Source organism: Onychostoma macrolepis, chromosome 05 (genome assembly GCF_012432095.1).
Source record: "Onychostoma macrolepis isolate SWU-2019 chromosome 05, ASM1243209v1, whole genome shotgun sequence".
Taxonomy (NCBI): domain Eukaryota; kingdom Metazoa; phylum Chordata; class Actinopteri; order Cypriniformes; family Cyprinidae; genus Onychostoma; species Onychostoma macrolepis.
Genome location: NC_081159.1, coordinates 37933182 through 37947576, shown reverse-complemented (window position 1 = coordinate 37947576; position 14395 = coordinate 37933182). Strand labels below are relative to the sequence as shown.

The 14395-nt window shown below is 38.4% G+C and overlaps 1 protein-coding gene across 3 annotated transcripts in view; it reads left to right on the top strand.

Moving 5' to 3' along the window:
- The window catches only part of prrc2b (proline-rich coiled-coil 2B), a 37173-nt gene that overhangs the window by 6412 nt on the left and 16366 nt on the right, over window positions 1-14395 (top strand). For all 3 annotated transcript variants that reach the window (XM_058775673.1, XM_058775672.1, XM_058775674.1), the window contains exons 4-13: window positions 2944-3046; window positions 3137-3200; window positions 3277-3420; window positions 7537-7841; window positions 7923-8050; window positions 8148-8311; window positions 8394-8481; window positions 8572-8725; window positions 10882-11206; window positions 11369-11532. In XM_058775673.1, coding sequence (XP_058631656.1) covers window positions 2944-3046; window positions 3137-3200; window positions 3277-3420; window positions 7537-7841; window positions 7923-8050; window positions 8148-8311; window positions 8394-8481; window positions 8572-8725; window positions 10882-11206; window positions 11369-11532 — 1639 coding nt within the window. The remainder of the gene's footprint in view (window positions 1-2943; window positions 3047-3136; window positions 3201-3276; window positions 3421-7536; window positions 7842-7922; window positions 8051-8147; window positions 8312-8393; window positions 8482-8571; window positions 8726-10881; window positions 11207-11368; window positions 11533-14395) is intronic.

The window sequence follows — 14395 nt, the reverse complement described above, 5'->3', positions numbered from 1 at the left end:
TATGGTCAGATGAAACCAAAATAGAACTTTTTGGTAAAAACTCAACTTGTCGTGTTTGGAGGAGAAAGAATGCTGAGTTGCATCCAAAGAACACCATACCTACTGTGAAGCATGGGGGTGGAAACATCATGCTTTGGGGCTGTTTTTCTGCAAAGGGACCAGGACGACTGATCCGTGTAAACGAAAGAATGAATGGGGCCATGTATCGTGAGATTTTGAGTGAAAACCTCCTTCCATCAGCAAGGGCATTGAAGATGAAACGTGGCTGGGTCTTTCAGCATGACAATGATCCCAAACACACCGCCCGGGCAACAAAGGAGTGGCTTTGTAAGAAGCATTTCAAGGTCCTGGAGTGGCCTAGCCAGTCTCCAGATCTCAACCCCATCGAAAATCTTTGGAGGGAGTTGAAAGTCCGTGTTGCCCAGCGACAGCCCCAAAACATTACTGCTCTAGAGGAGATCTGCATGGAGGAATGGGCCAAAATACCAGCAACAGTGTGTGAAAACCTTGTGAAGACTTACAGAAAACATTTGACCTCTGTCATTGCCAACAAAGGGTATATAACAAAGTATTGAAATGAAATTTTGTTATTGACCAAATACTTATTTTCCACCATAATTTGCAAATAAATTCTTTAAAAATCCTACAATGTGATTTTCTGGATTTTTTTTTCTCATTTTGTCTCTCATAGTTGAGGTATACCTATGATGAAAATTACAGGCCTCTCTCATCTTTTTAAGTGGGAGAACTTGCACAATTGTTGGCTGACTAAATACTTTTTTGCCCCATTGTATATTAGGGGTGTCAACGTTAACGCATGCGATTAATCAAAAAATTTTAACGCGTTAATATTTTTTTAACGCAGATTAATCGCTTGATAAGGTTTGACCCCAGCTTCTTCCCATCATCGCAGCGCGTTGGAAGGTTATCTATCATTGTGTGACGAGGGTACAGCGAACCAGTGTTGCCAGGGTAACTGCACAAGTGGGCTATTTTGAAAATACAGTCGTGGGAAAAATTACAGAGCCGTTTTGGGCTACTTTTTTAATGTACTGCGGCCGCCCAAAGTGTATATAGACAAATAAAAATTAAAAAGATCCTTTTACTAATGTGTATTATACTTGGAATGTATCCCTGACAACTTAAGAACGGAGAGGCGGTTGTAACGTCACAAACAACGTGAGTTTCAGCCAGAGCAGCAGAAATAAACATGACAACAGCCACTATAGATTATATAAGATAATAAACACACGATTACGATAGGATATGGTCTGTATGTGATTTTTTTCTCTTTTTTTTTAGTTAAATGTGTACATCTGAAATGCTAATTTGTGCAGCGATATAAAAGACTATAAATAGCATATTTTAACAACAGTAAACGACCAAATTCCACATGTGATCGCAAAAGGAAGTTATTACAAACACTCGATGGTGGTTTGAAGTGAGTTCTGAGTAAAAGTGTAATATTAATCTCATAAATTGTCTTATGAAGCATGATGCTAATATTAGCTCTAATGCAGCTGCAGAACAGGTCCAATTCTTCTTCATAATGCATTTTGTCATAATACTTCATGTAAGGTCACAAGAAATGTTTTGTTGTATTTATTTAGAAACACTTTTGATAATAGTTGGGTAAATGTATACTGGGATTGAAGCGATGTGGCTTGGTAAACGTTTTATTGCCAGTTTAAAGGCTACTAATGGCTGAATAAAAAAAAAGAATAAGGATTATGTCTCATATCTGACGGAAGTGTGAAAGGTTCTGTTTCCTTAAACTAGTTTCATGCAGTTCTTTATTTCAACACATTTACAGGTAAATCCTAGTATTTTAAATTTGTGATTAATCATGACTGTGATTAACGCGATTTTCAAATTTTTTAATTGATTGACAGCACTTATAGTATAATATAATATACACACACACAGAGTTCAAAATAGGCCTACAAATACACAATTGTGACCCTGGACCACAAAACCAGTCTTAAGTGTCAATTTTTCAAAATTGAGATTTATACATCACATGAAAGCCGAATAAATAAGCTTTCCATTGATTTATGGGTTGTTAGGACCAGATAGTATTTGGCCGAGATACAACTATTTGAAAATCTGGAATCTGAGGGTGCAAAAAAATCCAAATATTGAGAAAATCGCCTTTAAATTTGTCCAAATGAATTCTTAGCAATGCATATTACTTATCAAAAGCGATGTTTTGATTTGTTTACAGTAGTAAATTTACAAAATATCTTTATGGAACAAGATCTTTACTTAATATCCTAATGATTTTTGGCATAAAAGAAAAATCTATAATTCTGACCCATACAGTGTATTTTTGGCTATTGCTACAAATATACCCCAGCGACTTAAGACTGGTTTTGTGGTCCAGGATCACAATTATTAGATACAGATTAAAGCAGAAGTATTTAAAAACCTAGTTTACTTTGTGTTTTAATAAATGTAAGAATTTTTCTTAGAAATGTGTGCTTGTATGCACTTCTAAGGAATTGTTCGACATTATTTGATCAATTTTAACCACATCCCTAAAATCTTATTTTTGATGTGTCCATGAATTGTTCAACTTGGGAGCACATAGGTCTATTTTCCGAGAAAAAAGTGGAAAGTTCTGATGCATCTCTATTAGAACTGCGCAAGACAAGTAAACAAACTGAGTCGCAAGACTTCATGGATCTGCAGTGTGTGTTGTCTTATCAGTGCTGCATTTTGAAGGTCACATTCTATGGACATCATGCTCAAAAGCTTAGATTTGCCGTGACGCTTTCTTTTTAAGAAAGTTCTTTTTTTCTTTGTGCTGTATGTACTATGTAGTCATGTGAAATCTTTTGCTGCTTATTTAAATACATACTTTGTTCTCAAAATACCCAGCTCTATTTCTGGATGCAAATGGCCATCACACGTTGTCTGATTAGTGTCTGTTTCCTCCTGTAGTTCCGTTGCATCATCAGCACAGCTGCCGGAGTCGCAGCCACCGCTGGCTTTACAGAAATCTGTCTCCAATCTTCAGAAGCCCATGCCAATAACCAGCCAGGAGGTACAGACAGTTCATCATCTCTTCATAGTGTTCACCTGATGGTAATGTCATGGTGTCTGATGTCTGCTGAATGTGTTTCTGTCCCTCTAGAGCACAAGTACAGGTGGACCAAAGCAATGGGCACAGCTCAATGGAAAGGCAGTAGATCAAGATGGTAATCATCCGTTTATTCTGATCAGACATTTTTGTTGTGGTGTCTTGTTTTATACTTGTGTGGCTCTGTTGTCCAGGTTTAAAGGTCTCAAGCCGACTGCAGCCCTTCTCTCACGAGGAATTTCCGACGCTGAAAGCAGCAGGCGAACAGGACAAGGCTGGCAAGGAAAGAAGCGTCTTCGATCCGTCGTATGGGCCCGGACCAAGCCTCCGCCCACAGAGTGAGTCCTGCTCTGCACGATAAAACGTTTAGAACATTTCATTTCATATATGTAATGGTAACAGTAGAATAGAACATTTTCATAATCGTCTTCTAAACTGCATTCCTGCCTTAACCTGACTCACTGTGCACAAGCCAGCAATAATGATTTATATTCAGAGCTATCAGGTTTGACGCTGGGAAATGTCAGGGCTCTGTGATTTGTCATTGCATGTTTGCATCATGTAGTGCAGGGCAATATACTGGTTCAAACCGTAAGCCAGTTTGAATTAAGCACATGGTATGAATAAAAAAAAAAGATATGGCATAACGGTACAAGTGCCTAAGCAACATAGATAGCGTTGTTAACTGCATACACTTTTGACTAATGGTTACAGAACTATTTAGAACACACAACTAGTTCTTTAACTGGGCAAATAAACAAACTGTAAACGGTCGTCAACAGAACCCAGAGACTGAAGTTAAAATGCAAAGAGGAGAAAATCCTGCAGCAGGCAGAGCAAATTCGCTTCACCATGCGTGAAATATTGGAAGAAAATACTGAATTGGTGGTGAGGGTTTATATGAATGCATCTCTGATGACTCGGGGACCTTTCCCGATCCCGCCCCCCTCTCACTCCCACTTCGCTTCCTGTCAATTCTGATCTGTCTTGTCACAATAAAGACAAAAATTGGCATAAAATAAAAATGGATAATTTTGACCCATACAATATCACACATACTGTCATGATGTACAAAAACACAAGATTGACGAATGAGATTTTATTGCATTACGTATTTTACTTATTTCATTTGTAAACCAAAACATTTTTCATAAAGCTAAACACAAAGGCAGAAACACTATATTTGAAAATTGAATACAGTAATATTTCTGTTGTATTACAGATGTTGAAATATCTGGTTACACTTTATTTTAAGGTGTCCTTGTTACAGTGTAATTATACATTTAAGTACTGAGTAATATTAATTGTCTACAAGTACTTACTATATGGTTTGGATTAAGATTAGGGTTTGTTTTAGGGTTACCTGCAAGGACACCTTAAAATAAAGTGTTACCAAATATCTATAAAACTATCCCTAAACTTTGGTGTAGTTTCGTAACCAGGCATGAAAACGGGGTCACAAAACACTGTCAGTGTCTGTATGGATTTCTTTGTCTGCTGTAGGAATGCACTTAAAATTACATAAAATGAAAGGGAAAATAAGCCAAAAGGTCTGAACAGAAATGCAATTCTGACAGATCAGGAAAACCTTGCCATGTAGAATAATTTTATTGAATTGAAACGATGGCTGATTGGGATATTTGGCAGAAAGAGCATTTTCAGTTGGTGTTTTACTGATTTGTTTGAAGAAGTCCAGATGTACGATGAGTGCTTCACAACAATTTCACCGAAGTCTTGCAATATTAGCATATTGTGGTCCAAATTCAGTGTGTATTACTTTGTATACACATGTATTTACATAAACAACTTGTATTTAAATGTTACTATGAGTTTGATCAATATCTTTCAGTGTTTTGGCTATTTACACAGCGTATTTGTGTAAATCAGTGTTTTTGTTAGCAATATTACCATTGAGAATATTTTTTTTCCCGTTTTCATTTTAATGGTTTTATAATTTTGCGGGTTTGTGTCTTTTGTATTTTTAAATTTTTTATATATATGTGTATGTGTGTGTGGTATGTATGTATGTATGTATGTATGTATATACATACATGCATGCATGCATGCATACATACACACACACACACACACACACACACATATATATATATATATATATATATATATATATATATATATATATATATATATACATATATATATATATATATATATATATATATATATATATATATATATATATATATATATATATATATATATATATAAAAAACTAACTATCGCGATTCAATTAAAAATTGATTGGTTTATTTTATTTTTCCTAAGAGGTGGTGGGGAGAAGTTAGCGCTTTGTAATTCCAACAGAGGGCGAAATGTATAGGTGTGTTCGACTTGAAGCAGCACCGCACAGACGATCAGTGTATGACATCAAAGTACCATGAGAGCGATTCGAAAGCTTGTGGAGCCGTCTGTTCTCTGTAGCTCTCACGGTGCTTTGATGTCATACAACGATCGTTCTGCCTGTTCTGCCGCTGCATTAGATGACGTCATATATGTTTAAAGCCAGCACGAGAAAGCAAAACCATGACGAAAGCAGAGGAACAAACCTCTTACAGAATTCCTTCTGCACCGTTTTGAATCCCAACTACCGGGAAAACATGACTAAACATGACTGAAACGGTATGCAAAGTAACATAGCACTTTATTTTATTTCAGAAAGTATTTTTTCCTGTTCATTTTGTTGAATATTTGACTATTATATTCATGTGCAAGTTCAGGGTTTTGGTAGTTTAAATATACACTTTGAATGTGTATGCTCCTGAAATAAAATTTTAGAAAGATGTGATGCATTGTTTTTGTTAATATGACTCATCATATACAGTGTCTTTTAAGGGTATTATCAGCTCTTTTCCATTGTCTAGTCTTTAAGCAAACAAAAATCACAAATTGTAATATCGAATCGCAATAGTAACTGCTAAGATGATATTGTTTTTTTTAATCATTGACAGTCTGTAGCCTATATTAAGTATATCAATCAACTTTTTAAAAAAATGAAAATTGCAACACACAGCAATACTTGTAGAATCGAAATTCTTAAAATCACAATACATCGTATCGGCACCAAAGTATCGCGATAGTATCAAATCGGGAGGTAGGTGTATCGTCCCATCACTATGAAATAAGTGTAATTTTTGTGTTATTTAAGTTCATTTAAAAGAACTTTTAAGTTTATTTCAAGTAACAAATGCCTGTGGTTTTATTTTGCTCAGAAAAACCACTGGCGTGTAGGCCTGTCGCGATAGTCGATATATTGACTTATCGCACGATATATGGAAATGAGCGCGATCATTTTTGGTGCCGCGATATATTGCGACTGATCATTTTTTTTATAATTAAAAATAATGATTATATTTTTTTACATAAAAATGAATATCACCAACATTTTAGTCGATCGCGCTGCCTCTGTCATCTCGTCTGCCAACCTGATCTCACAGAGTTCCTTGTAATGTTCACGGACTTAATTAATCCCGAATCTGTGGTGGCATCACGGAATCGCCGAAAATTCCGTGATGTGCTCACAGAAGGCATCAGCCGTGGTCCACGCACGGATTCACTGGTTCAACACCAGCGCTGCATCGGACCACGTAAAAAGAGTGACTTTCACTGGAATACCTGACCCCACCCCTACCCTAAACCTACCCAGTTCTGAACAATAATGATGACGATAAATTTCCCAGTATCGCGTCGGCATATTGATGCTAAGGGTTTCCTATTTAAAGTGTTGAACCAGTGGATCCATGTGTGGGGCACGGCTGATGCCTGTCACTGACTTACATTGGTATCACTTCTGTGAGCCCATCACGGATTTTTTTTCTGTGAGTCCATCACGGGATTTTCGGCGATTCCGTGATGCCACCACAGATTCGGAGGTTAATTAAGTCCGTGAACTGTGGCGGAGGCGGGGCTTAGGCAGCGTCTCCCCCACACACATGCACACAGAGCGGACAGCGACAGGTGAAGAGAAGGCGTGAACCCACTGCGTTATAAAATGTTTCGTGACAACTACAGCCGGTTAGGAAGAACAAGTCCCAATGGACTTGGTTTCAAGGCCGCAATCTTCAGCTCCGGTGTGGGAACATTTTGGCTTTAAGCCGAATGAGAGAGGAGAGCCAATTAACGTGAATAAGTCGGTATTTGTTTTATTTATTTAGCATATATTTTTTTCACATTCCGGTTCCAATGTCTAAATATTCTTAAGAATAAAATGTTCTTTGAAAGAGTGTACTTGCATTATTATGCTGTTATATTGTCATACTGTAATTATATAATTAGTGAAATAAAACTGTCTTAAAATGACACTAATATCGTTTATCGCAATTAATTTTGGTGCAATATATCGCACAGCAAAAAGTAGTTATCGTGACAGCCCTACTGGCGTGAAAGAGCCGTTTGTTGTCTCAATGTGATGTGCTGATGTTGTGTGTCGTTGTCAGATGTGTCGAGCTGGAGGGAGGGCGGTGGGAGGAACCTGCAGCCCCCGGTGCTGTCTGCCGCCCCGCCCTGCACAGACACGGACACCAAGAGCAGCGGCTCAGCCGAGACCACCACTCCTCTTCCTCCCCCCTCCTCATCCTCATCCTCATCCTCATCCTCCTCCTCCACTGCCGCTGCCCAGTCCTCTGATGTGAAGGAGCCATCGCTGCGGCCCGCTCAGCCTGTGCAGCGCAGAGCCGCCCCATCAGCCCTCCAGTACCAGCACCACACCACCACCACATACCACGACATGCTGCCTGCCTTCGTGAGTCTCTGCCCATCATATCGGTTATCCAGTGTGCTGTGCTTTCTCTGATAAAATGCTTACTGGCTCTTTATTTTTCAGATGTGCCCTAAAGAGACTCGTGACGCTCCGGGCTCCTCGGATCACGGCCCGACCACTGTGGTTGCCCCCGTGCGCTTTGAGTCCAGGTTGATCTTCAGACCAGCGTTCCCTGCACCGGAGCCCGTCAAGTGAGTATTGTGCTATTTACTGCAGTGAGGAACGCTTGCTGTGCAGTAAGGAAGGCTCACTGTCCTCTTCTATAAATGGCTGTTTTTCATTTCACAGTGGTGATTTAAGAAGAGAAGCCCGTTTCCCCCGTATCCCTCCACGCCCTTCCACTCGCCCAATCCGCCGCCCAGGAGATCGAGCTCCCCGTCCTGCCATAATCAACCCTGAGGACCTGAAGGACCTTGATGAACTGGACAATGACTGTGAAGATGGCTGGGCAGGTGAGCGCTCGATTTCATTTTTAACAACAGATGAGTGCTTTTTTTTCACCAATTCTCACTGTGACTGGTGTCTGTTCTTCAGGTCTCCATGAGGAAGTGGATTATAGCGAGAAGCTTAAATTCAGTGACGATGAGGAAGATCATTCCACTTGTGCGAAGAATAAAATCTGGTGAGCTTTTCTTTGTTTTAAGGCAGTGTATGTGGTGTGTAAGCCGCTTGTGTTGGAATTGAAGCTTATTCTGGTGCTTGTGTCTTGCAGGGATGACTGGGACAACCATCAGGACCAGCATTCATCTCAGAGCTCTGGTGACGTTGCGTATCCACAGGAAGCTGAAGAGGAGTCATACTCACGCCAGCCAGAGCCCATACCCTCCAGGAAGACCAATGGACGATTCTCCTCTACTGAATCTCAGGTAACAATCTACAGCCTTCTGTATTTGTTTTTTCCCCTTGAAATCTTTTATTTGGTATTTTAACAATATCTGCAGGAATTAAGACCAGTAGTTGGATTGCATACAAACCAGAGATTAGTAAAAAGTATAAACACAGAAAATAAAATAAAAATGAAGGAGAAATGCATTCAGTACAGATAAATGTCTAAAATACATATAAATAAGTGGGGGGGTGTAAATTTATTCTGTGGCTGTCAGTAGTGGTTAACCGATATATGGTCAAGGCCGATATTTGGCATTTTTCAAATATCGGCATTGGCTGATAAGCTTTTCCTGTTTGGCCGATGCGTTTGAGGCGGGACTTTTATCTTGATGGCGCTGAGGACAGCAGTGCCTGAGCACACAGCGCTCACATTCTCCCTCTTGTTTGCTGTCGTCGTTCACAGTTCTGTCTAATACGGATAGAAGTCTGTCCAAAAATCAGATAGAACAGTTAAACAAAGGAATTAAAATGTATACAAAAAGTATTATAACGATTGCTTTTATATTATTAGTATATGATTAGTGTAATACTTTCTCGTTTGCCGTCAGCATTCAGCAAATATGCATTTATATCATTTAAACAAATCTTTGAATGACTAATGAACATTTAATTTCACAAGCCTTGCAAACTTAGTCAAATCCAGCTGTGAGATCTTGTGAAGTGTGCATTTGTATCCTGCATGAACGCGTGTTCTCTGTGTGACGGTCAGTCCGTATGAATTGAATGTGGACAGGAGGAGAGTTCAGCTTCACTGGAGATGCACGATCAACAAACTTTAAACTCGTGATTTTGCCCACTGTCATTTTCACTGTGTGCTGTATGTAAAATGAGTGTTACGCTGGCTTTATTTGAAAAAATACGATTTCCAATGCACACAAACTTCCCAGAATACTGAGTGACCTGTTGGTTACAGTGTTTACTTCCTTTTTAATTGTATTTTTATTAAATATTTATTTATTTGTGGAAAAAAAAACTGTCATGTAAAGTATAAGTGTTTATTTTACAGATTTATTTTTTAATCCATTTTTAAAGGATTTCAAATTTCTTAAATATTAATTAAAATAAATAAAATGATATCGGCCACCCTGCTTTCCAAGATATCGGCATCGGCAGTCAAAAAACCAATATCGGTCGACCACTAGTTGTCAGTCATGCTGGGAGCACCCGAGCAGTGTTATTTTACAGGGTTTGTACAAGGTGCTTAAGCTGCTTAAAGTGCTTGAAGTACTTGAATTATTAAAAGGCAGTATATATGAAATTAGTGTTAGTTTTTTTTTTTTCTCTCGATAAAACAAATCTTTTCACACAAAATTAACAATGAATGCAGGGTGTCTGATATAAATACAGAGCCATTTCGGGAGCGCGCACAAGATCTTGTGATTTATTATGGCTCGTTTCCACTGAGCGGTACGGTACGCATTTATTTCTGTTTCCACTGTCAGAAGTTGTGAATGGTACCAAAATAGCGAACCGTACCGTACCAAAAGGGTGGAGCTAAACTCACTGCAGAACATAGATTTATTGACTATAATCGTCACTTTTGCGTGATACAAGGGGATAAAACTTCTCCTTCACTCGTTCCGCTCTGCTGTCCGTGAGTGTTGGCCTTATTTACATCAGAGTGCGCAAACACAGAAAAAATATAACAGAGTATTTTATGTGTCTAAATAGTTTTTATACATTTTTATTTCAGCATTAGTTCCTTTTGTACATCAGGTTAAACTAAATGGAAAAATTAAAACAAGCTGAAAAACTTGATATTTTATTTCATTTAAATAAAAAATTTTAACTTTTTTTTTTTTTCATGGTTTTAACAGTTTTAATTTTTAACAGTAATTTTTATTTAACTGTCATTTACGTTTGTGATAAACTAAACTGTTCTGTCTGTCCTTCAGAGTGGAACCAATTGTTTTTGGTGCTGTAATTCCATTTTTATATTTATGACTTTTATTTTGATTAGATAACCACATGTCAAATTGATGATTGTAATGCAAAATTGAGCATGTTCGATTTATTTCTTTACTAAATGTTCAAATGACATCTTTTAATTGATAATTTTTGATAGCAGCTTTAAGGTGGTCCCATCAGTCCAGGCTCATCTAAAAGATCTCTCTCTGTTGTTTGTGATTTGCAGCACCAGCAGAAGAACAGTGAGTCTGCAGAGGAGCAGGAGGAGCCGCAGCGACAGGCGCCGCCTCGTGGGAAGTTTGTCTCGGCCGACCTCTCTGCCGTGGAGAGAGCGCGCAGACGGCGCGAAGAGGAAGAAAGGAGAGCGCGGGAGGAGAGACTGGCTGCCTGTGCAGAGAAACTCAAAAAACTGGATGAAAAATTTGGTAAAACTGAGAAACCTGCACGCTCTGGAGAAATGCTGAGAGAAGCAGACAGCAAGGAGCTGATGCAGTCTCCCGGCCGAAGGTCATCCAAACACCAACAGGAGGGCTGGCAGTATGGCACTAAAGGTATACGAGTTCACATATACTAGTTGGTTTATAAATGTAAGTTTTAGCTACCCTTGTAATAATGACAGTGATTTAAAGGGAATAATTTAGAGAAATCTCAAAAGCGTTTTGCCTCTGCTCTTTTCCGCTACTTTTCTTAACACCTCATTTCATTGTATATAGAAGTGTCTGATACACCAACTGAGTCATCCAGTCAGGATTACAAAGATGATGGTTGTAACTACCACAATGATGACGATGGTCCTGAGTCCACCTCTCCCCTCCCAGACTACAGCCGACACCAGAAGCCTGTGCCCCCCCGCTTCCAGAAGCAACACCAGCAGCAGGTGAGCTTTTACACCTAATACTTTAAGTAAGAGGAAATGGTTATTAATTCAGCCACCCTGAAAATTTTTAGGTGCATATGTCAATGCAGAAGTTTTAATACTGAGTAATTATGGTTTTCCTGCCAACTATATGCTTTTATGCTGTTATATATACTAGAGGTCGACCAATAGTGGATTTTACCGATAGCTAGGTTGGATCACACTGGCCGATACAGATTAATCAACCGATAGTTTTTAAAATGGATACTAAACGAAAACTAAAATAGTTTTACTATTTTTAAAAAACAGTAACAGTACTGAACCATACTTTGTAAATGAATAGAAATTTAGTATTTATATTAACTATTATATTGATCATTAAAGTTATTTCATAGTTAACTAATGTTAAACTTGAAAATTTAAAAATGAAGCCTATTAGTAATAGTAAATGTTGAAATTAAATGAACATACACTAACAAGGAACAATACTTCTGCAGCTTTCATTAATGTTACAAATGGACTCTTATTGTTAAGTATTACCTTTTAATTTCAACAGTCATGCTTAAAGATCTTGAAATACCTACACAAGGCCATATTAAAATTACATGCACAAGTTATTGATGTTGTATGTGTACTCTCACATTTTATTTGCTGCTATTTTAGAACACTGCATGATTATCTAATCAAAATATAAAAAAATATTATGCAAGTGACACACTGTGCAAAAGCACAGCGTTGCGTCTTGGAGAAGTCCCAGGTGTCACACACTACAGATGTGTCACGTTCAGTTCAAGCAGCGGTCTAAAACTGTTTATTTAATCACCAAACGGACATAAGTTTGCTTCAAGAATGAACTGTGGCATAAATGAGTTTGAAGTTCGGTATTTAAAAAAACAGAGCAAATGGAAAGAGAACACGCGATCTGTATTACAGCTCTCTATATGAAGCATACAGACTGTATTAGAGCCACAGAAAGACAAACGGTTTGCTGAAAAATGCACAATACATAATTTATAGCCTAGGGTGAAGTCATTATGTAATTTAACAATGATTTGGGACAAATATAATGTTATTTAATGGAAAACTATGTGAATGGCGCTCTGTTCCGTGACAGAATTTTCTGTCGACTTCATTTAAATGCGTGTTTGAAGTTTCCCGCTCTGTGCAACGTGCAGTGTCACATGCCAAAATAAACATGTGCTGTCAGTGATTTCCACCTCTAGAGGCCGCTCTTGTGCTGTATAATGACAGCAGACCATTCTCAGCCACTCCAGCAACAGACACAACACGGGAAAACTATCGGTATGGATTTTTGCCGATAACCGATAGTTCCGCAAATCAACTATCGGTGCCGATTAATCGGCAAAAACTATGAATTGGTCGACCTCTAATATATACTAGGTATGTGACGGTCGCCATGACAACAGCGTCACGGTTGATTGACACCGGCAGTAATGCGTGACACGTCACACACTCTATAACAAGCATAAAATACAAAGTTTTGTATACAAGTGCAACAATAGTAACCGTTGCAATAGAATTCTGTATTTATAGCATACCATTTAGCTGTAAATTGTTTTATTTAGACTGTTAATTCACAAATTACCTCAAATGCCATACATGGCATTTCCTTTACACCGTCTACACACCGGACACGAGAGGCGCTGCGCTGCATGACAAAATACAACAGAACTCAATACATTATAATCAGTGATGCTGTCTACACTGGATGCGGCACGGCACGACTAATCCCCGACAGTAAACTGATGCCTTGTTTTATTTATGACATGCTGACACAAAGTTCAGATGATTTTTAACGGTCGCTTTGTCACGTCCAGTGTAGGCAACTTTAGCTGTTGCGGTGCGGCGCATTGTGTTAAATGGGCGAGCACTTCATATCTCAAGAGCCGTTTCCAATTACTATTTGCAATAGGAGGCCAGTGAAGACCAGCTTGTTTGGTGGTGGAATAATGAGGCAAGATACCTGGCCACGGTTGCTTAAAATGCTTTTGCGCAACAAGCACACCATCTGAACGCGTGTTCAGTGCGGCTGGAAACATCGTAACGCCAATGAGGTCCTCCCTTAAACCAGACAATATCAACGTGTTTGTTTTTCTGTCAAAGAATTTTAAATCTATCATTATATAAAAGCCAAGGTAGGCTTAAGCAGTAGTGTTTACGTTTTAATTGTTATCAGGCCAATGCAGATTTTCCAGCATGTGATTGAAGTTGTTACGAATTATTTAGGGTACTTTCTTAACTGTATTACTTTGATATCCTGGTGTTTTGCAGGCTGTGTGTTGCCATGTTCACTGACTGAAGTGCTAAAATGAACACGTTCGTTTGTTAATAGATGTTTGAGCTGCACCCGCATTTATTTTTTGTTTCAAAATTATATATAACACCGTGTCACCGCCGGTAGTTGGTCCATTACCACCGCAGTGGTAAAAATCTGCCACCGTCACAGCCCTAATTAGGGATGTTCATTTCGGTTATTTTTCCTAACCGACAACCGATGCTTGTTAACCGATTATTAACCGTTAACCGACAAGATTATTTTAAATTAGAACTAAAATTAAATTAGAATAAGCGTCTGTGACCCGTTAAAAATACTAACATTTCTTTTCCTGGGATTAATTTTACATACGCAAAAAGCAGCAAACAACCCTAACCTTTTACAATTCCGATTATCTTCATGACTAAAAGGAGTATTTGCTTCCACTGTTAGTGCGCCGCATGCATTTCATTATCATTATAAAAAAACAATAAGTCAAACATATGGAAGGAGGAAAAAAAAAAAAAAACACTGCTCAGTTTAAATATGTAGTAAAATCTGTGCCGTTAAACTTTATCACCGTACCGCCGTGAAGTTATGCAAAACATT